This window comes from Ursus arctos, unplaced genomic scaffold, assembly GCF_023065955.2.
Source record: "Ursus arctos isolate Adak ecotype North America unplaced genomic scaffold, UrsArc2.0 scaffold_14, whole genome shotgun sequence".
In the NCBI taxonomy this organism is placed as follows: Eukaryota; Metazoa; Chordata; class Mammalia; order Carnivora; family Ursidae; genus Ursus; species Ursus arctos.
This window is the reverse complement of record NW_026622808.1, coordinates 29,399,884-29,422,589: the sequence shown is the minus strand read 5'-3', so window position 1 is coordinate 29,422,589 and position 22,706 is coordinate 29,399,884. Positions and strand designations below refer to the sequence as shown.

Below are 22,706 nucleotides of genomic sequence, written 5' to 3'. Positions count from 1 at the left end.
GACGTTCAGAGAGCGTTTGGAACTAGCCCCGCGTCACGTAGCTTGTCAGGAGCAGAGCAAACTCAGAACCCAGAGCCTGTGCTCTGGACCATTCTGAACCCCAGGTGGGTTGGTGAGAACGAGGTTCTGAGATGCCATGAATCCAGAGAAGGTGAGTCAGGGCCAGGACTAGGGCAAAGTGCCCAGCATGCAACGTGGAAGGAGGCACCCCCTCTGAGGCTTTGCTCTTCTGGAGACGCTCACCCTCAGGGTCGTGTAAATACAAGATCAGCCCCTGAGGGCGAGCGCCTCCTTGAACTTTGCTCCGTGGGGAGCAGTGTGGATCTTGAAATCAAAGGTACAAGACAAGTTCAGAGGGGCTGTTCCTGGATCCCGTCTCTCTGCTGGAGTCTGAAGGAACAAGTGTGTGACAAGTCGTCTTGAGCCGGTGACATGGGCTCAGAGTGTGTTCTGTCTCGAGGACCGAGTCTCAGCCTTGTTTTCCTTAGTATTTACTTCCAGGAAGTAGGCGGAGCCAGGCAGAAATGGTTAAGTGGAAACAGGAGACGTTTATTTCATAGAGCCGATAAACATCTGGAAAGCGACAGTGTGGGACCCGCCGGAGGGGTTGCCCGGCTGCCTCGGGAATACCTTCTGGGTTTTTCCGGAAGCTGCAGCCCCAGGTAACCTAAGACAACGCCTTTTGATTTACAATAACCGTGTAGAAGGCGTCACTGTGTGTGTGTGTGTGTGTGTGTGTGTGTGTGTGTGTGTGTGTCCGCTGACACATTTTTGTGATTCCACTGTCACAATTTCATCATCGCAATGTTGAAAACAGCCACGCAAGCATCTGGAGACGGTGTGGGTTTGAGGTTAGGAGACCGAGGGATTTATCGTCTCCGCTGTGGTGAGTGCGGCCGGTTTACTGCATTTCCCGGAACAAGAGCTGAGTTGATTCGTGACTCCTTGAATTGTTAAACCAGTGTCAAGAAGGGTCTGGCTTTAGTTGCCAGGTAAGTAAAGAGCGGTTAACTGCAGTTTAACACTGTTTGGTGGTGTCACGGCTTCAGGTAGAGTGTAGGGTCTACCCGTGTGGATTTGAATCCCGGATCCCCTACTTACCAAGTGACTGTGGGCCAGGCGCTTAACCTGTGTGTGACTCGGTTCCCCATCTTAACATAGAGAGGATGGGCCCACCGTCGTAGGGGTGTTTGCAGGATGAAATGAGGTGCACAGTGCCTGGCGGGTCGTAAGCGCTCTTTGAGTGTTGTCCCGCAGAGTTCTGGATCAAGGAAGGGATACAGGGTTGAAAAAGACAGAGCACTTGTCCTTGGAGATAGACTACGACCCAGAAGAGATAGGCAGGAGGTCACTTCACAGGAGTTTCACTGGTGTGGCACGGGGTTCAGGGTTGCGGGAGGCTGGCAGGAAGTCCAGGGAGAGACTCATGGCAGAGCCTGGTGCTTTCCAACCAACGCGGGAGGCCCGGATGGTTGGTGCCCCTCATTGCCACAGTCGGGCTCTGTGTGCTTTTTCTGCTCTTTCTTGGCCTTGGAGGTGAGAAAGAAGCAGCTTGGGGTGGGGAGGGGCTTCAAGAGATTGAGCCCCTTGGGTAGGAGCCTCTGCCCTTCTTTCCCCCACGAGTGCGGAGCCAAACATCCTACCGCTGGTCCCCCGTGGAGACCTCCCTCCTGCTGCACCTCCCTGAGCCTGGGCCAGGGCCTCTTGCCCCTCGCTTGTCCCCCTCTGCCCCCAGGAGAGGAAACAACTGCCCAAACCAAAACCACTACTCCAACAGCGCTCAGGGGAGGGATTGCATTCGTCACACACCGTGTTGTATTTATCAATCTGCATGGCTGTGTCCCACCAAACTCCTCCCAGTCAGAAATCTGTCTTATTCCTATATCTTCCCATACCCACCGCAGTTTCTGGCACATAAATCCTTATCCTAATCTCAGGAGGCAGCCTCTTGCCCAAAGGGACTCAAGAACCAGCAGGATCCAGTGGCACAGCCCGTCGGAAGGGGCAGGTGGCTATGCCTCAGTGGGGGCACCCGGGAGACTGGCTGTTCCAGGAAGTCAGATGAGGGGAAGAGCCTGAGAAAGAAGAGCAGGAGACCTCCTCAAGCCTAGAGATGGGCTGTCAACAGCAACCACGCAAAGCCAAAGCCTCAGCAAGGGCGGAGGCAGCCATCAGAGCCCAGCCAGCACCCAGGACCCTCGTCATCCACAGCGGGACCTGACCACAGTGGGCCCACGCTGCAAAAGGAATAAAATAAAAACAATCTCTTCAGGTGGGGAGCAGGCAGGTGTTACCTTGAACCTAATTGTCTGCTCCCCAAAACCCTGCTATCCACCCTCTCTCTACTTTGCTCAAGAATATCAGATAGGCTCCACTTAGACACAGAGTAGACCCGGTGGAGTCCTACAGGGGTGTCTTTCCACGGCTTGACCACAGACATCCTGTGTCGTGGGATGAGGAATGTGGGCTGCCCTGGGTCTGAGGAGTAACCCATCTGGCCTCTTGAGACCATGTTTGTGAGCCCTGACGACTTATGTTGTCCAATGCACACAGCTCAGCCCGGTTCCAGAGCTCGGTTCACCTTCATCTCTACCAAACAAATCTTATTTTTCAGTGTTCTATTCTGCACTCTCTTTTTTATTTTTTGATAGTACAATACGGTTGACCCTTGAACAACGCAGGTTTGAACTGCATGGGTCCACTTATACAAAGACTTTTTTTTCCCCAATAAATACAATCTAATACCATGAAAGTATTTTCTCTTCCTTATGATTTTCTTTTTTTTTAAAGATTTTATTTATTTGACAGAGAGAGAGAGAGCAAGCATGAGCCGGGGGAGGAGCGGAAGGAGAGAGAGAGCAGGGTCCCCGCTGAGCAGGGAACCTGATGATGCAGGACTCCATCCCAGGACCCCGAGATCATGACCCAAGCTGAAGGCAGGCACCCCCTTTATGATTTTCTTAATTTCTTTTCTCTAGCTGACTTTATTGTAAGAATACAGTACATCATACACATGACATAGAAAATATATGTTAATCAACTCTGTTATTGATAAGGCTTCTGGTCGACAGGAGGCTATTTTAGTTGTTTTGGGGGGAGTCAAAAGTTTTATGGACATTTTCAACTGTGGGAGGGGGTCCGCGCCCCTACCCCTACACAGTTCAAGGGTCAACTGTACTACCCTGTCATACCTGGTGTTAGTGCCCCATCATTTCCTGGAGCTATACAAGATAATTTTGTCCCTCTTGGAGTTTCATCCTGATAGTCACGGTAAACAAGGTCTCTATTGTCTCCTGCAGGCTGTTCCTCTTTTTGTATCATTTCTGCAAGGTTCAAGTGGCCCTGCGGGTACTGATTACACAAATTCATAGTAGTTTGCCCCACTATACGGTTCCCTTTAGCCAGAGCAGACCGCTAGCCTGCTGCTTCATGCATTCTCCTCCAGCTTTTCGAAGGTATGTTCACTTGCTCTGAAAATACCAGACTAGTTTCTTCAAAACCCATGGGCTTCTGGGTTATCATGACTCAACTAAGGTGGATGAACAGGAGTTTCCAGCTTGTTCCACAGTGTGCTTCCATTAACTGGTCTGAGTAAATGCTGGTTGGGCAAAGTCGTATGGCTTCTTTTTCAGCTTCTATAAATCCCCACAAGCCACCTGGAGCCCTTAACGAAATGTGGACTCCGTTTTTGGTTTTGGTTTTTGTTGGGTAACTCAAGCTCGGTGAGTCTTACATTTGCCCTGGCAGAGTCGACGCGTACTGTGACCTCTGACTTATTCCCGTGGAGCCCATTTTTATTTTAAAGCAAGAAATCTCGGGGCGCCTGGGTGGCGCAGTCGATTAAGCATCCGACTTTTAATTTCAGCTCAGGTCATGATGTCAGGGTCGTGAGATCGAGCCCCATATCCAGCTCTGCGCTTAAGATTCTCTCTCTCCCTCTCCCTCTGCCCCCCAGCCCCCCACACACACTCCAAAATATAAATAAATAAATAAATACATACATACATACATACATACATACTATCTGCAGGTTCTACAAAAATTGTTAGGGGTCTTTTTGAAACTTCAGGCAAGAAGCTAATCCCAAGGGTTTCCAGTGTCAGGAAGTATCAAATAGTGAAAGGTGGTCTTTTTTTTGGGAGGGTGAGCAAAGGTCTTTTCAAACCCCCAGCTCAAGTGTTTATTACAGGAAGGAAACGTGCAGTGTTGTAGAAACAATATGGGATCTCTTGCCATGGGAAACATCTATTAGTTCCTAACCTTGAGCAAATACTTGGAACCTCTCTGACGTCTCTTTCTGCTGTGAACTGGTGACACTCACACCTATCGTCCTCCTCCTGGGGAGGGTAGGATAAGGCAACTTGTCAGCAAACAGGAGACAATGAGTAAAATCTGCCTTATCTTTTTATAGATTCACAAATGTAGATACTGACGTTTCCCTTTAAAGCACCCACCTCACCTGTGACAGGTGAGAGCTGCCTCCTTCCCTCCTGTCCAGACCCCTGAAGCCACCTGTGAACACAAGCCTTCGGCAGCGTGGGAATTTACCGTGTCTACCCCGAGAGCCAACCAAAACTGTGGAAAGGAGCCACATCAAATGACTAACGAATGGGATGTGTCTGTAGAACTGGAAAGCCAGATACCTGGCGATGTGTGAACCCGGGGGCCAGGGTCCTCCTGACGCTCCCCGCGGAGCAAGGTCCATCTTGCCCCAGAATCAGGATTGTTTTCCTCAACAAACTCCACTGTCTGTTTTGGCTCAAGTGTGGGGTGTCTCATCACTGTCCTTGATCCTTCTACAGTGACCTTCAAAAGAAATATGAACTCTGAAAGCATGGGACCATTCCGCACCCAGCAGAACGGCTAAAATGTGAAACCAAATGTTGGCAAGAACGTGGGGCCCTGGAACCCGGACACACGGCTGGCAGGAGGGTACAAAGGCACAGTCACTTGAGAGAACAATCTAGAGAAATGAAACCGTAAGTCTACTCAAAGACCTATAAAAGGATATGTATACAGCAGCTTTACTCATCATGGGAAACAACCTAAATCTCCGTCAATCTAGGAGCAAGCAAGTGTGGTATATTCATTCTTTGGGACACCACTCTGCGATGACAAGGAAAAAGCGACTGATATCCACAACAACATGGAGGAGACTTAAATACATTTTCCTGAGGGGAAAAAGCCAGACAGGAGAGTATATATCCTATGATTCCATTTATAGGAATTTCTAGGACAGGCGAAATCTGCAATGATAGAAATCAGAGAGTCATGGCCTTTGTGGGGCATGACTAGAAGTCAAGCAAAATTGATCAGAAAGGGGCACAAAGGACCTTTCTGGGGTAATAGAAATGTTCTCGATTTTGCTCTGGGTGATAAATATGACGGATGTGTACAGTTGACAAAACTCATCACACTGAACACTGAGGAACCGTGCATTTACTGTATGTAAATTACACGACAGAAAAGTCCAGGAAAGCTGCAGCCAGGGGTTAGCGAGTTTGGGAGTCAGGCTGCTCCTGGCTTGCTCTGTGACTTGGGACAAGTTACTTAACCTTTCTAAGCTTCAGATTTGTAGTTTATAAAATCGACATGTTGAAAGCCGTATTACCTTAAACAAATCTAAACTTTGAGCGTCCCAAAGGAAAGGTCCATTTATGGTTGCAGACCATCGCTGGAGTACCGTGTGGGTCGTAAAAACAGGCCTTCCATCAATATTTAAAGAACTGTCTTTGAACTAAAGCAAGTCTGACAAATTTGGTGCATTTCTAATGCACATCAAGGGACAACTTTGCTCGCATCTTGGGATCAGATGGCCGTTGGTAGGTTTTTTCGGAAGGGGCATCATCCATATCTGAGCTTCCGGAAACCAGGCCCAGGGTTCCCACGGTTTCTTGTCTCCTCTGCACGGCCACCTGCCAGAGAAGAGGAAGCTGAGGTCCACAGAGGCCAAGAGCATCGCAGAAACAGCACAGGCTTTGTAATCCGGAAGATGTGAACTTGGATCCTAGTCTCACCATCTCCTGGCCCTAGTTTCCCTGTCTGTCAACTGGGTGTGATGAAGCCTGCTATGCTAGATTGTGTATTTGTTCCAAAATCTTCACCACCCCTTCCGGGGCAAGATTAGATTCGCTACCCCACTGGCTACACACTTGGCCACGTGAGTTTGCTTCTACCAATGAAATATGAGCAGAAGTGAGTGTTTCCCCTTCCAAGCAGAAGCTTCAGCACCTATCCTGTGGTTCACCTTTCAAACTGTCAGGGGACTGATGTGTCACAGAGCCTTCTCCTTTGGCCCAGACCTCAGAATTAAAAAGACATGGAGCACCTGGGTGGCTCAGTTGGTTAAGCGTCTGCCTTCAGCTCACGTCCTGATCCCGGGGTCCTAGAAACAAGCCTCATGTCAGGCTCCCTGCTCAGTGGGGAGCCTGCCTCTCCCCCTGCTCATGCTCTTTCTCTCTCTCTCAAATAAATAAATAAAATCTTAAAAAAAAAAAGATTTAAAAAGACATGCTCTTTTTTTTAAAAAATGCTTTTTTAAAGAGCGCTACAGCCAGCTCACAATGGATGTGTAAAGTGAATGAAAAATAATTCTTTGTTATTTTAACCCTTTGGATTTGGGGACCATTTGTTACTGCAGCATAGTTTAGCCTGAGCTGACTGACACACTCCCTCTCAAGGATATCATGAGGATTAACAACCTGACGCATCATGGGCTCTTGACCATGTGCCAGATAATGCAGGTTATAGAGAGCCCTAAAGTTCACTTTCTGATGGGAAAAGCAGACAAGTAATTGAAAAATGAGGACTTCCCATTAAAGAGAGACTGGCTTCCTTCTTAAACCAGACTGTAATGGCATTTAAAACATTTCTAAAAGCATAAATTCCAAGGGAAATGATAAATGGAAAGGAAACAATGTTCTAACATTTCCCAGCATGGGACGCAGAGAAGTAAGGATTTAGCAGACCTGAAAGTGCAGAATCCAATCCCACAGTGGGAAACACCGAGAAGAAACGTTCAAAGGCAGGATTTGGCAACAAGTCACCTTCAGAACAGGGACTAAAAGTGGGAGAAGCCACGCCAGCCCCAGATCCACCAGGCAGCCCCGGAACACTCCTCCCCCAGGCAACGGAAGATAGGAGTCTCTTCCCTGGAGAAGGGACGTTTTTGACCCAAAGATCCCAGTTGCACTGAAGGTAAAGGTGCTGGACACAGGTGGCTTGAGTAAGATTGATGTGCTGACTCTCGAGGCCCCATCCTGCTTCCTTCGTGGGAAGCCCTGAGAGTGTTTCCTCCATTTGGTGGGTGGTGGGCTCTTCTTTGGGGGAATCCAACGAACCCAAGAGAAGAGACTTGAACATGCAGTTGTTACGGGTTCCCCAGGAAGCAGTCTGGTCAGATCACCCTCGAGAAGCTCAGTCAGCCAGCAGAGGGATTCCAAATAGTGTGTGATGCCCTGCTCCTGGCTCCTCTCCTGGGGTAACGACAGGTACGGATTTGTTATATTTCTCTGCAGATCTTGTTTCTCTTCATTTACATACGTAAGTATATACACTTAGAAGTAGCGATTACATTTGATGCCGAGATTGTGTAATCGAACGGTGTCGTAGTGTACACATTGTTCTACGCTGGCTGTTTTAGTCAGTACTGTATCTTGGAAGTTCTTAGATCAGTGTATTTAGATCTCCCTCTTTTTTTTTTTTTAAGATTTTATATATTTATTAGGGAGAGAACGAGCGAGCGTATGCACAAGCAGGGGCAGCGGCAGAGGGAGAGGGAGAGGGAGAGGGAGAAGCAGACTCCCCGCTAAGCAGGGAGCCCAGTGTGGGACTCAATCCCAGGATCCTGAGATCACGACCTGAGCTGAAGGCAAACGCTTCACCGACGGAGCCATCCAGACACCCCTAGATCTCCCTGTTTCTTTCTAAGTGCTAAATAATATTCTGTTCAGGAATGTTCCAGAGTATTTCACCCTTCCCATATTACATGGTGTCCGGTTTTCCACAGTTCCGGAGCTGCCGTGCAAACACAGGCAAATAGTCCCCGGTCACACCGCGGGGGTCCCAAGGGTGCAGGCTTTCATCCTCACCTTCTACTCTTCGTTTTAATTTGCTTTTCTGTGATGACGAGTGATATCACAAGTGATACCAAGAGCTCTTTATATTTTGAATATGTGAACATTTCAGTTTCCCTCTCTGTGAGCTGCTCAATCCATCCATCTGACAAGTATTTCCTCCCGATGTGTCCCTTGTCCTTCAGTGTTTTGGTACCAATTGTCAGATCCCTAAATCTTTTTTTCTTTTATAATTTACACTCCACATGTATAAGGATATTCTCTTTGCTTTGAAATACCAGTCTTATTTTATTCTTTTACTCATGGGAGAAACAGGTCTGGCCCAGACAGGAGTGGTTCATCTTTTTCTCATTTATTTGAAATATAGCACTTATTAGAGACTAAATTATAATATTGATCGAGTAATATCTGTGAATAATAACATCTGTGAAGAAATATAATATCTCTGAATCTTCTATCCCCATGCTAATGCCACCTTGCTGCTAATTACTCTTCGTAGCAGGAGAATATTTCAATAAACAGCGGTAAGTCTCACGTGTTAACTATCACACAGCCACTAAATTAGTGAATATTTTCAAAGACTCGTGAATATGAAAACTGTATGGAACAATAAGTAAACCTGTGGAAAGTAATAAAGTAAAAGCTGAGTATAAAATTTTGTATATACTCTACTCTTAAGCAGTTGAAAATATGCATGCTTATGAACAAGGACTAAAATGAATTCGAAGAAGTAAAAACAGTTAAATATGGGTGGTAGAAATTCAGGCCATTATTTTTCTTTTTAAATTTCTTCTAAAGTTCTTGTATGTTCTTTTTTTTTTTCAAGATTTTATTATGTGAGAGAGAGAATGCACAAACGGGGGAGGGGCAGAGGGAGAGGGAGAAGCCGACTCCCCAATGAGCAGGAAGCCTGATGTGGGTCTCGATCCCGGGACCCTGGGATCATGACCTGAGCCGAAGGCAGATGCCTAACTGACTGAGCCACCCAGGCACCCGCTTGTATATTCTCTTAATAATAAAACATGTTGGGGATGGGGGGATGGGCTAGCCCAGTGATGGGTATTAAGGAGGGCACATATTGCATGGAGCACTACATCAAAAACTAATGATGTACTGTATGGTGACTAACATGGCATAATAAAAAAATAAATAAATAATTAAAAAACAAATAATAATAAAACATGTTTCCAATGGTCCACAGCCTTGAGAGGTTTTGTGCTAATTTTCGCCCTTTTGCGGGGCGGCTGCTGATCCCTGCTTCAGCCCTGTTTTCCCTTCGTGGTTTCAGATAAAATCTACCTGGTCGACTTGAGTAACGAGCAGGCCATGTCGCTCACCATTGAGCCACGGCCCATCAAGCTTAGCCGCAAGTTTGTCCCTGGCTGCTTCGTGTGTCTGGAGTCTCGGACCTGCAGCAACAACCTCACCCTGACCTCCGGCTCCAAACACAGGATCTCCTTCCTTTGTGATAACCTGACTCGCCTGTGGATGAACGCCGAGAAAACCATAAGTACGCCCCCCTGGTTAGCACCATCCTCCGTCGCCATGGGCCGCTCTCGCTGCCCCGCTGCCATGTCTTCTTAGTGGGGTCTGCTGGGTGGGCTGTACATAGTGTGATCCGAGATGTCGTCCTCGGTGCAGAGTGAGCAAGGGCGGGCAGCAGATAGTGAGGTGGGGACGTGCCCCGCTAGGACCAGAGCCTCAGTGGGAGCGGGCATCCTTCAGAAGTGCATGGCACTCGCGAGGTCATGTTTGTGTCCTCTGCCCAGCCTTCCAGCATCTCTCCTGAGATCCTCTCCTCTGTGTAGCCTCCCCGCCCCCCATATTCCCCATCCCCGCCTCCAGACTCACCGTGCACTTGTCTCCTCTTGCATGAGACCGAGAGTCTTGAGGTCAAGAATTGTGGCTTGTTCCATTTTTTTGTCCCTTTAGCCCCTGGTGGTGCTGGACATGTATTAGTCACGTAATAAATGTTTGATGAATGGAGAACAGCAAAACCCCTAGTCCCCTCCCCGCTGGGCCGGCAGGACCTCCAACATGGATACTCTTAGAGTTTCTACGATGCAGCCGCTGGGGCCACAAGACGCGAGGCAGCCTTCCCCGCTAGGAAGTGGCAGAGCTGGGGTGCCAGCTGGTACCTCCCCGATGCCATCCCTGCTCTGACTGCTGCCCCAAGCTACCTCCCCATAGTCGGGGACGTTGGGAAGCAGGATGGAGGAAAAGCCCTGCCCTGCCCATACTTAGCATCTGAGACTCAGAGACACAGAAAAGAGGCCGACACACAGGAAGAGAACACCGCAACCCTAAATACTTCCCAGGTGTTGGTGTGCCAACTTAGGGCAGAATAAGAACGTGAGACGGAGAGAGGGGCAGCTAGCAAAGGAGCATCAGGGAGCCCGGAGTGGGGGACGGAGTGGGAGAGGAGAGACCAAAGGGAAAAGCAAGAAAGCCTGGGGCGGTCTCTACAGCTGGGGAGGACACACGGCGGTCTGCTCCCTGCCCGGTACCACGAGCCTCTCTTTTCCAGGCTGCACGGACCACCGGTACTGCCACAGGAGGTCCTACTCCCTCCAGGTGCCGGGGGACATCCTCCAGCTGCCTGTGCAGCTGCACGACTTCTCCTGGAGGCTGCTGGTGCCCAAGGGCAAGCTGAGCCTGGCTCTGGTGCCCTCCCAGAAGCTGCAGCAGCACACGCAAGAGAAGGTCTGCAACACAAGCTTCAGCTACCTGGTGGCTGGCGCCGTCCCCGGCCAGGACCTTTACTTCGGCTCCTTCTGCCCCGGAGGCTCCATTGAGCAGATCCAGGTGAAACAGAACATCTCGGTGACCCTCCGCACCTTTGCACCCAGCTTCCAACAAGAGGCCTCCAGGCAGGGCCTGACCGTGTCCTTTATACCCTTTTTCAAAGGTAAGGAGGTCTCCCCCTCTCCCTCCCCATCTCCCTGCCCCTGGCTTGGTTGGGCATCCCTCTTATTTTGCTTCTGTGATCGTCTTCATTAAGTTGTCAACTTCAAGAGTAGGGAGAGCTGAGCGGGCTGGGCCTCTCCCCAAGAAATGTGCAAGGTGGTGTGTCCTCCTCCAGACTCCACCATTCACCTAGTGTGGAAAATCCCGGGAGTTAGAAGTAAGACTTTGACAGTGGGAGGTGACAGTTGGCAGGTAGCAGAACAAATAATCAGGTTCAAGCCTTTTTTGGAAGCAAGCAGGGGCATCCGTGAGAGCTAACCAAATAGTCCCGGGTCCCAGATGTGGAAGGTGGTAGCGTGAAAATCCTTACGCAGGCGTTTTTGTGAGTGGGCTTTGGCAATTCGGCATGTGGCGTGGAGTGCCCAGAGGAAGGCAGACTGGGGAGAGATGGGTCTCCGGAGCGCCAGGGTCCTATTCTCAACACAGGGGTGCAGCCCGTCCTGCGAGGCCGGTGGGGTCTACATCCCTCACAACGGTGAGCTCTCCCATGGTTGGTTTTCAAAGTCACAGTCGCCATTACAAGTGGGTCCAACTCAGAGGCCATTTAAAAATTGACCAAGACTTTTATCTGAGGTTTACTTCGTACTTTGTTCCCAGAGACCCGAGTGGGGAGGGAGAAGAATCTTTGGCCATAAGATTAAGGTCAGTGCAGGCTGCCTGATAATCTCCCCAGCTCCCCGAGAAACTCCTTCTGGGGAGTCTTGGGAAACAAGCCATACCCTCCTCAGTGTGGAACGTTGGAGTGTCATCTCACCGGAAGCTCAGGTGGTGTGTCTTTCGGAGGTCTTCGGCTTCGTATTTCTACCATTTTTCCCAGAACCGGAAGCAGTTTAATCTCAGAAACAGAAATCGCTCTCTAGCAGTCCCACCGTGGAGCAGAGCGTCGGGTGAATCTTAGCTCTGTCGAGGGTGTTTCTGAAAGGAAGCTTTCAGAGATAACCAGTGGTTTGGTGAACTAGCCTGGGTTTCTCTGTTGTTGTTTGGTTGATTGGTTTTGTTCAAAAGACCTGAGCACCTAACCTGAAACTCTAATCTTGTGCTGACCAACAGTCACTGGCCACGTGTGGCAGCTTATACTTAAATCAATTACAAAATTTAAAATTCAGCTCCTCAGTCACATCAAGCACATTTCGGGTCTTCCACAGACACAACATGGCGTTGGCTATGCACTTGGACAGTGCAGATACGGGCACCCAGGCGATACTGTGGGTTCAGTTCCAGACCGCCGCAATAAAGCAAGTGAAATGAGCTCTTTGGTTTCCTGGTGCATATGAAAGTTCAATTTACACCATATTGTAGTCTAGTAAGTGTGCAATAGCACTGTGTCTAAAAACACAACTTACATGCCTTAATTTAAAACTTCTTGATTGCCGGGGTGTGTGGCTCACTCAGTTGGTAGAGCCTGAGACCCTTGATCTTGGGGCTGTACGGTCGAGCCCCACATTGGGTGTAGAGATTACTTAAAAATAAAATCTTTGTAAGCAAAAACAAAAAGAAAAAACAAAAAACCCCAAACAACAACAAAAAACTTCTTGCTAAAAAATGCTAACCATCATCTGAGCTTTTAGCAAGTTGCAATCACTGATCACAGATCACCATAACAAATATAATAATGGAAAAGTTTGAAATGTTGCAAGAATCCCCAGAACGGGACACAGAGACACAAAGTGGCAAATGCTATTGGGAAAATGGTGCCACAGACTTGCTCGATGCAGGGTTGCCACAAACTTTCAATTTGTAAAAAAAAAAAAAAAAAAACACGCAGAATCTGCAAAGCGCGATAGAGCGAAGCGTAATAAAACGAGATGAGCCTGTGAAGAACTTTTCTGTCATTGCAGAAAACTCTAGAAAAGTCTAGATAGGTTAACATCCATTTTGATTCAGTGAAACATCTTGCATGGCTTCTCTCCCCTTTCCTGCAGAGGATGGTGTTTTCACGGTGACCCCAAACACAAAAAGCAAGATCTACCTGAGGACCCCTAACTGGGACTGGGGCCTGCCGTCACTCACCTCAGTGTCCTGGAACATCAGTGTGCCCAGCAACCAGGTCGCCTGCCTGACCTTCCTCAAGGAGCGGACCGGCGTTGTCTGCCAGACGGGGCGTGCGTTCATGATCATCCAGGAGCAGCGGAGCAAGGCCGAGGAGATCTTCAGCCTGGAGGACGATGTGCTCCCCAAGCCAAGCTTCCACCACCATAGCTTCTGGGTCAACATCTCCAACTGCAGCCCTGTGAGTGGCAAGCAGCTGGACCTGTTCTTCTGGGTGTTGCTTACCCCAAGGACTATGGGTAAGGGCCTACAAGGTCTTGTGGGGGTAGGGCTGGACAGCAAATTGGCAGGTGAAGGGTAGGGGGCAAGCCTGGGAGGTGAGTCAGAAAATGGGGATTTGGGGCCTGGCTGGCATGTATCAGTCAGCACTTGCATCAGTAATGCTACATAACAAACCACCCCAGAACTCACTGGCTTAAAGACAGCATTGATTATTGCTTACATGTTGGCTGGGCGATTCTGGTGTGAGCTGGGCTTATCTGGGTTCTCTCATTCATGCACTTGTGGGCAGCTGCAGGGGGCTAGAGGACTCTGCTGATCTTGGCCATGCATTCTCACACGGGCCTTGGCCATGCATTCTCACACTCCTGGGCCCAGCCACGATCAGCTGGGATAACTAGTTTGCTTGGCTCTCCTCCCCACGCTCCCTGACACTCCAGCCTAGGCCTTGCTCCCATGGCAGAGGCAGAGAGATCCAAGAGAGTCTGGAGGAAGCATACAAGGTCTGTCGATGGTTGGGTTAGGAACTCACACCATCCCTTCTACAGAATTCTTTGGGCCTGCCGCAATTCAAGGGGTGAGCAAATACACTCCACCTCTTGGTGGGAGGAGCTGCAGAGTCACATAGTAAAAGGCAATGTTTGGGGAGGAGGGGAGAACCAGGGCAATTTTATCATCCATCTATCACTGTCATTTACTATTACTCTCTGGCGTAGGGGAAGACTCTTCACTCCCTTAACCTTCCTCGTCTTAGAGGGTAGATAGTAGTAACTACCTCACAGAAGTATCATTGGGAATTTAAGTGTTGGGGATTCAAATGTGGGGACCTGGAAAGCGTGACACAGAACTTGGTGCCGGCATTATTTTTTTAAGATTGTATTTATTTATTTTTAGAGAACAAGAAAGCGTGCGCACATGCGTGTGCTCGCGCAAGCAGGGGGAGGGGCAGAGGGAGAGAGAATCTCAAGTAGACTTTGTGCTAAGAATGCAGAGCCTGACGCTGGGCTTGATCTCATGACCCCGAAATCATGACCTGAGCCAAAATCAAGAGTCAGACGCTTAAGCGACTGAGCCACCTCCGTGCCCCTTGGCGCTGGCATTTTTTTACTGAGTCCAATGAAACACGGGAATCCACTGAATGCCCTCGGTGGCAGGCCTCGTGCTCAAAGTTGCGGGATCTGCTCAAGAGTCTCCAGTGAGGAAATGCATGTGTGGCAGGGCAGTCGTGGTGGGGCCATGTTTGCCTTTATTCCAAGGTAGTCACAGATCACCCCAGAGTGTTGGAACCAGAAGGGACTGTGGAGGTCGTTTCTCCCAGCCCATTCCCTTTCTGGTGGTCAGAGACACTGTGGTATCTGCCCAAGTCCACACAACTGGTTAGCAGGAAGAGAACTAATACAAAACAAAAGCCATGAATGAGAAGCTCTCCCCTACTCTCAGATTAGCTCCTGGGTTTTCTGACTCTCTTACATTCATTTTCTGTCATTTATTTCTTTTTTATTTTATTTTATTTTATTTTATTTTATTTTATTTTATTTTATTTTATTTATTTGATAGAGACACAGCGAGAGAGGGAACACAAGCAGGGGGAGCGGGAGAGGGAGAAGCAGGCTTCCCGCCGAGCAGGGAGCCTGATGTGGGGCTCGATCCCAGGACCCTGGGATCATGACCTGAGCCAAAGGCAGATGCTTAACGACTGAGCCACCCAGGCGCCCCTGTCATTTATTTCTACTTATTTTTTTTTAAGTTTTACTTCTTTATTTAAGCAATCTCTATACCCACTGTGGGGCTTGAACTCATGACCCCGAGATCAAGAGCCACACGCTCCTCCAGCTGAGCCAACTAGGTGCCCCATTTACTTCTATTTCCCTCTTAACTTCTCCTTTTTTTTTCTTGTTGAACAAACAAGAACTTCTAATTCCTGTTTGGTGCAGGGTTCCCTGTCTGATTTACTTCCTTTGTCCTTTGTACCACTGTAGGAAAAGGACAGCACAGATGAAATGACCCTGTCCTTAGCGCCCTCACTTCTGACTTCTGCTTCCTGCTTTCCCCGACAGCTCTCTGCCCTGCTCTCCCATCTGAGCTGTGGCGCCTGGGTGGACACACCCTGGGGTAGGCCCACAATAGCCTTTGGAGGGGATCTGGTAGGGCCTCCAGTAGGTTTTAGTTCTCTGTTACTGCCTCACAAACAGGCCAAGATTCAGTAGCTTAGACAAGAACCATTTTTTTTTGCTCACAATTCTGTGGGTCAGGAATTTGGACAGGACACAGTGGCATGGCTCTTCTCTGCTCTTGGATACCTGGGGCTGCCTCCAGATACCTCGAACAGCTAGAGGGTGGGGGATGGTTCACCGGGGGACAGGCGTCTGCCGCCGTGGTGCTTTCCGCCAGTTTCCCTCACGGAGTCTCCACACGGTTGGCTTGGGCTTCCTCACAGCATGGCGGCCGCAGCATAGGCAGACTTCCTATGTGGTGACTGACCGGCTGCCCCTCAGACAGAAAGTACAAGAAGTTGCCAGGCTTCTAAAAGGCCCCAGCACCAGCAGGTCAAGAAGAGTCAAGAAGAAGGGAAATAGACTCCTCTTGCTGTGAGGAGCAGCATGTGTGTACGGGGAGGGAGGGGGGGGTGGCGGCCATCTCTGCAGACCATCTGCCCCAGTTCATCGTCCGCCTCACCGTCCCCACGTCTCCTCATCCCTCTCCCTCGTGTCTCTGCTCACAGACCTGACTGTCATCATCATCGCGGTCGTGGGAGGTGGCGCCTTGCTGCTGTTTGCCCTCGGACTCATCATTTGCTTTGTGAAAAAGAAGTAGGTGGAATTTCTCAAACTGTCTTCAGCCGATCTGACGCCTCCTTAGATCACACAGACCAGAGCTGTCCTTAATTACTGACTTTTCTTGCCTCCCATTCCTCTCCCAGGGATCGCTGTTAAATACAGCAATGTGGGTTAAATACAGCCAGATGTGGGTTATGCTTGGAGGGGGGCGGTGGGGGCAGAAGACGCGGCTGGTGACATATGGTGGCCTGCGGTTTTCACGCCGCGGTCTCAGCACGAGCCCCCTGGGAATCATTTCCTGTCTGCGCATCAGACAGTGGTCATCACGGCATGATCGTGGCCCGAAAATGCTCCCGTCAGCCCCGCCGCACCAGGCCTCTGAGCCTGCGTCCTCTGTCACGTGGCAAGCGAACCCACGCCACCCCAGCTGGCTCTCCTCCCGTGTCTTAAACTTTTTGTGCGTGTTTGTTGGACTCCAGACAGGCACCAAAAAACAAGCCCCGTGGGCGAGAGGAAGGAAGGCCCAGTTACCTGACTCACCTCAGCTTCCACCCCCTCAGGATGACGGCGGCTATTTTATGAAGGCAAAGCGTTGACCTTTTGAGACACGACGCTCGCTGCCACCAGATTTTTATCAGTTCTGCGCGTAGTTCTGATTAAAGCCAGGAGGGAGAGGGAAATTGCTTTCCTTAACGCAATTCAACCTTGCAACAAGCTGAAGAGAATTTTTTTTTTTTTTATTAACTGGGGCCGTGAGCAAACCACCGAAATTCCCGATCCACGGTGGAACTGTCTAGAAACATCTCCACTGATGAGGAAGGGGCTGCCCGCGGCAGATGCAGGGAAAAGCCTCTTCTCCGTGAAATGGGGTTGTACAGCTACCACACAGGGGGAAAGGACTTCTTTCAACAAATGATCATTCTGTGGTTTCTCTAGGAAACGTTCTTGTCTGGGGTGCAGTCTCTGCCGGGCCCCTGCTTCTTCATCAGGAGGGAACTGGGCGAGTGGAGGGTCTCTGAACTGCCCCGCTTCTGGCCTGAGCAGAACCCTGGGGGAGACAGTCAAGGCTCCGTGGAGCACAAAGGAGGGGCGTGTATCTCAGGGCTTCAGGCAGGAGCTTTTGGAAGCCCTCCTCCCAACCAGAGACTCAGTGTTACAAGCTAAATGTACTAGATTATTTTTATCTCAGGAAAGGACAGGGAGCCTGTCCACAGTCAGTGAGCCCTCCGCCCATTATGTTAATTGAGCTAATGTCCTCCCTTTGAATCCCCGGTCAGCTAAAAAGCCAGCATCCCCTGCTCTTGGCTCATGGAGATGGAGGGCGAAGCTTTGTTTTCCGGCGCGGAGAGTGCTAATGCCCGTCCACACCCAAGTACCAAAGAACATTAGGAAGCAGAGGTTAATGGTGATATCCAGGCGCTCTGGCGTGCCCCAGCCTGAACGTTGTCTTCTTTTGAGCTCTTTCCCTTTAAGCAGGCTGGTCCCCTTATGCAGGCTACTGCTGAAGGGACTGGATCCCTCTGCTAATCCTGAGTCCCACTGTCCCCAACTCCAGCTGGAAGCTAAGATGCAGCCTTGCAGCCCGAGTCTCCTCTGCTCTGTCATGTAGAATCCAGATGGTCAGAGCCCCACGCAAAAGAGGGATGAAGCATTAGCTACGGGAAAGACCGTGTCCTAGAGGGCTGGCCGAGGCATGACCACGCCGGACGCGGTTGGGCTGAGGCACCACCCTTTCTCCTAGCGAGGAGGGGCTGGTTGTCAGCTGTTCCCACCCCTGGATACCCTGCAGCCACTGAGGCAAATCCAAGAGCAGACAGTGTTAAACGAGCCCTCTCTAAACCACGCTCTGCTCCCGGGACCGCTGTGAAGCCTGGAGACAGAAGCTGGTCCCTCCTACATGCTCCCAGAGGACAGAAGTTTCAGCTTCAAGGGCTAAGGGATTTGAGGGACGTGGAGGAGACATGCGAGAACCCCGAAGGGCCCCAGTTCCAGTAGGGCTCTGCAAGGGGAGCACAGCTAAGATGCTGCTCTTCCTGACTCTTCTCTGGTTCTCATTCTCTCAGTAGGAAAAAGAAGAAAAGCAAAGGCCCACCTGTAGGCATCTACAATGGCAACATCAACACCCAGATGCCGATGCAGCCAAAAAAGTTTCAGAAAGGACGAAAGGACAGTGACTCCCACGTGTACGCTGTCATCGATGACACCATGGTGTATGGGCACCTGCTGCAGGATTCCAACGGCTCCTTCCTGCAGCCAGAGGTGGACACCTACCGGCCCTTCCAGGGCCCCACGGGGGACTGCCCCCCTTCCCCACCCCCCATATGCTCCAGGGCCCCGACTGCAAAGCTGAGCACAGACGAGCCATCCCCTGCCTTCCCTGCTGAGTCTGAGAGCGAACCGTATACCTTCTCCCACCCCAACAACGGGAACACAGACATTCCCTTGCTGGACACCCATGAGCCAGAGGATCCCGGGGAGTAACGGGGACCCATCCCAAAGACTTTGCCTAAAGCAGGGCACTAAGACACCCTTTTAGGGGTCTCAGGCAGAAATCCTAAAGAGGAATTCTATGGAAGGAGCAGCAGGAGGTTTTCTAGGATGCTGCCGACCTCTGATTTCCAAGTGGACTCATTCCAATAATGGGATGTTGAAAGTGATGAAGTCCGACCCGGATACAATCGTCACAGTTCACGGCCTTCTGAACTCAGGGTGGGTTGTAAACCAGCCCGTAACTAGAGAGGAGAGCTGTGAGTCACCACGCACGAGGTGGCAATGAGCTCTGGATTTGGATCTGGATCTGGACCTCTTCAGGGCAACCATTCCAGTCCCTCGGAGCCCATCCAAGGTCCCTGCTCCCACTGGAGCCCCTTGGATGAAAATGACAATGTGCCTTATTATTATGATTATTTATTTGGTGGTCCTGTCTAAGAGGTCGAATGCATAACCACGTAGGTCTTTTTACCTGACATGGTGACAACTCGCACAAACTGGTTGGATGGCTGGGTTTTGACTTCTCCCAACCACTAGATAAACATGTGCCAGTCCCCCGGCAGGTGGGAATGACTTGCAGTCTGTCCAGCCAACGCAGCGTCTGTCTGCTGGAGGGCATTGATAAGCGACTTTCTGACTCTCTTGCTTTGCGTGAGGTTATCCCACTGCACGTTCACTTGAGTCCTAGAAGTAAGAAACATGTCCTCGAATTGCTGTGTGTGGCTGTCCCTGTTCCAGCAATACTTTGGCATTGAAAGAGAAATTTAGAGAGTATTTTCAACCTCTAGCAATGTCTACAAATACACCAGAGTAGGGCCACCGTATTAGCTCCTTGTTGCTACTGTAACCAGTGACCTCAAGCATGACGGCTTAACACAACATAGATTTCTTATCTTACGGTTCTGGAGACCAGAAGGGCAAAGTGGGTGTTCCTGGGCTAAAATCAGGGAGTCAGCAGGCTACACTTCTTCTGGAGGTCTTAGGGGAACATTGGTTTCCTTGCCCTTTCAAGCTTTTAGAGGCTGCTGGCAGTCCATGCCTCCGACGGCGGGTCCCGCTGTGGCGCCCACGCTGGCTCGGGGACACTGATGCTCCTCCTTCCTTCTTTGCTTTATATGGGCCTTTCACTTATGAAGCCCACCCACCCAGGTAATCCAGGAAAATCTCCCCACGTCCAGATCTTTAATCACACGGAAAAGTCCCTTTTGCCACATAAGGTAACGTAGCCTCAGGTTCTGGGGGATTCGGACATGGACATCTTTGGGGACCTATCACAGTGTCCCACCACTGCAAGAGAGACTACGAAACGACCCAGTCCTCAGGTGTGTTTTGTCTGGCCTGCAGAATCTTTTTGAAGAAGTCGTTACTAACATTTAAAATGATGCGATCTTTGCATAAAAATCCAGATCAGATCTGGCCGTTGCTGGGCTCACACTGTCACCTGGCAGCAGCTGGTGGGGCGCCTGGTTCCCCAGTTCACCCCAGTCCCCACTACTCCCTCTCGCCTCCCTTACTGAGGCTGAGTGTCCGTGGCTACTCATCAGTGCCCCCCTCCGCGCCCAGGGGTTGCTTTGTTTATAATGAAAGGGAAAGTTTGGGACCCGTTTGTGTCTGTTGTCAAAGGAGAAGACGGCCCCGAGGTTGGTGTGCGTTTTAGGAAGGTTTTTTCTCATACACGGCCCGCATCCCTCATTTATACTAACGACCAGCCCAGCCCCCGGGAGCGAGAGCGTTTGCCTCCGTGGGCCCTGCTCTCATCTGGGAGGGGAGCGATTGCGTTCGGCTTGTGGGCACGGTCCAAAGGTCAATGTTTCTGTGGCCACACCTCCTTTAAAAAATAAACACGCTTCGTTGTGTTCGGTGAATTCTGGAAGTGCACTGCCTGACTTGCTCGCGTGCGCTGCTTTGCTTCCATGAAAAGGAGTTGTGCGATCTCCTAGATGCAGTGTATTCCAAGGCCTCTTGAACTCTTTCCAGAAGGAAGAGTTGGTTGTTTGGCTGACACCCTGGGTGCAGCCCCTGGCACCTTTCCCTTTTAAAAAGGTGGGTCCCTGCCCAGTTACCTTCGGCCTCCCGACCCCCTGATGAAGGGGCTTCCCCCCCCCCCCGCCCCCGCAGCTGACATTGTATCATGACTTCAGATCACCGCTGGAGCCCTGGCCTGGGCGCTCTGTATCCCGCTGCCCAGGAGCGTGGCGGGCCACCCTTGGCCTCATTGTCGTCACACCCTCCGCCTTTACTTACAAGGGCCCCATGGGGCCATTTGCTTTTAACCGAGAGCTCAAAACTCCAGGCCCAGTTGCTATCTTCCTGAGACCCCAGGAGAATGTAATGTTTTCTGAAGCTAGGCCTCCCTGGAGGTGCCAGCCCAACACGCCTCTGACTCTTTTCTTTAAAGCCCAGAGCCCACTGAGGTAAAATACGTCGGCGGGGTGACTGGAAACCACTCGGACACATTTGCCGACACCGACTGTGTGCCCTCCCGCTGGGTCTGCGGACGCCTGGGCTGCCTGCACGCCCGACCGTGATGCTTGTGCGGAAGCCCGGCTCCTGGAGGACGGGGCTCTAATGCTACGGTCGCTTTGTGCAGGAGGAGAAAGTCTCAGGAAGAGTCGGGAGTGGGGGGAGGGGGAAGCACGCCCTTGGGAATGGAACCTTGGTCAAGGTTAGAGGACTGGTTTGTGTGGATCTGCAGTGCTTAACTGGGAATAATTTATCTCATTGTAGATACTTTTTAGGTACCATTTTATTCATTTCCTACACTTTCTTACATAAACGAATGTACAGGAAAGGAAAGTGGGCGTCGAATTGTTTAAATGCTTTGGCTATTTGTCCCCTGGTTCGGCTGAGGCCCAGATCCCCCAGTTTATCCCAACAGGCTCGGCAGGAGCTCACCAGATGTTGTCTTTTCTGTGTGTTTATGGTACCGGATGCCAGGCTCTGGGCTGCCAGTGGGTAACTGAGAGGCCAGAGACTTTTCTGTTCTGTCCTTGTTGTGACACCGTGAGCCTCTCTGTGTGACCACTCCGATACCCCCATAGAGGTCTTGGGCCACCCTTGCCATTGACCGAAATGGAGCCCTAAGCCCCATGCGGGTCACCGACCACCAGAACAGAAGCAAAGGGAGGCTGGTGGGAAAGGGAAGCTCCAATGGGCCCTCCACCATTCACCTTGCCCTTGGGGAAGAGACCCAAGTGCACCGAGGAGACAGGATATTGCTGTGTAAGAAACCACCCCACACTTAAGTTAGGAATAGTCTTTATTTTGCTCACAGATCTGAGCAGAACTCATCAGGGACAGCTTACCTCTCTGGGCAACTCAACTGGACTCTTCCTTCAAGATGGTGGCGTCACTCAGCTGGTGAGTCTACAGGCTGCCAGCCAGGAGCTTTGATTCCTCCTCCCCTGGACCATTCTACAGGATCTGGGGGGCTTTTTTGCAACACGGTGGCTGTGTTCCAAGAGCAAGTGTTCTCAGAGCAGAAAGTCAGAGCTGCCAGTGTCTGGAGACTTGGGCCAGGAAGCCGGCATGGCGGCACTTCCATTCCAGTCTCCGGGCACATTCATCACAGGGCCTACACACATTTAGAGGGGGAAGCAAAGAACCCGCATCTCAGTGGGAGAGGGGTCAAAGAGTTTGCGGCCATCTGCTTCAGTGGGGCCAGGGAGATCGGAGCCAAGTGTCCGAGCCCCTAGACAGCACTAACCAACACCTTTTCTCTTGATCACCACATTCACATCTGGGCCACATTCCACCTGTCTGGCTACTCTTCCTCCTGGATCCTGTTCTTGGACTTCAAGCTTCAGTCTTTGGGCTTCTGGCCTTTTCGCTCAGCACACTGCCCCTTGGGGTTCTAACCATGTCGTCTGTTCTACGATGAGAATGCCCCCACGTCTAGCTGATACCCTCCTGGGCGCCAGGCCCACATTTTCAGCAGCCCTCTGGTTCATCAGCTCACATGTCCCCGTGTGCCCCAAACCTGATCACTCCAGAGGCAAATTGACTCTTTCCTCATCCCCTTGCACTAAACCTTTAACGTGAGTTCACTTCCTGACTCTGCCCCTAGCTAGCTGGGTGGCCTTGAGTTGGGTTCTGTTTCTCAAACATCTACACAAGAGTCAGTCTTCCA

At 50.6% G+C, this 22,706-nt stretch overlaps 1 protein-coding gene across 1 annotated transcript in view; it reads left to right on the top strand.

The window, feature by feature from the left end:
- CDCP1 (CUB domain containing protein 1) overlaps positions 1-20,442 on the top strand; it is a 55,724-nt gene extending 35,282 nt beyond the window's left edge. The window contains exons 5-9 of the mRNA XM_026500639.3: positions 9,364-9,585; positions 10,603-10,983; positions 12,965-13,330; positions 16,033-16,120; positions 18,151-20,442. Of these exons, the coding sequence (XP_026356424.2) occupies positions 9,364-9,585; positions 10,603-10,983; positions 12,965-13,330; positions 16,033-16,120; positions 18,151-18,568 (1,475 nt within the window). The 3' untranslated portion in view covers positions 18,569-20,442. The remainder of the gene's footprint in view (positions 1-9,363; positions 9,586-10,602; positions 10,984-12,964; positions 13,331-16,032; positions 16,121-18,150) is intronic.
- The last annotated feature ends 2,264 nt before the right edge of the window (positions 20,443-22,706 follow it).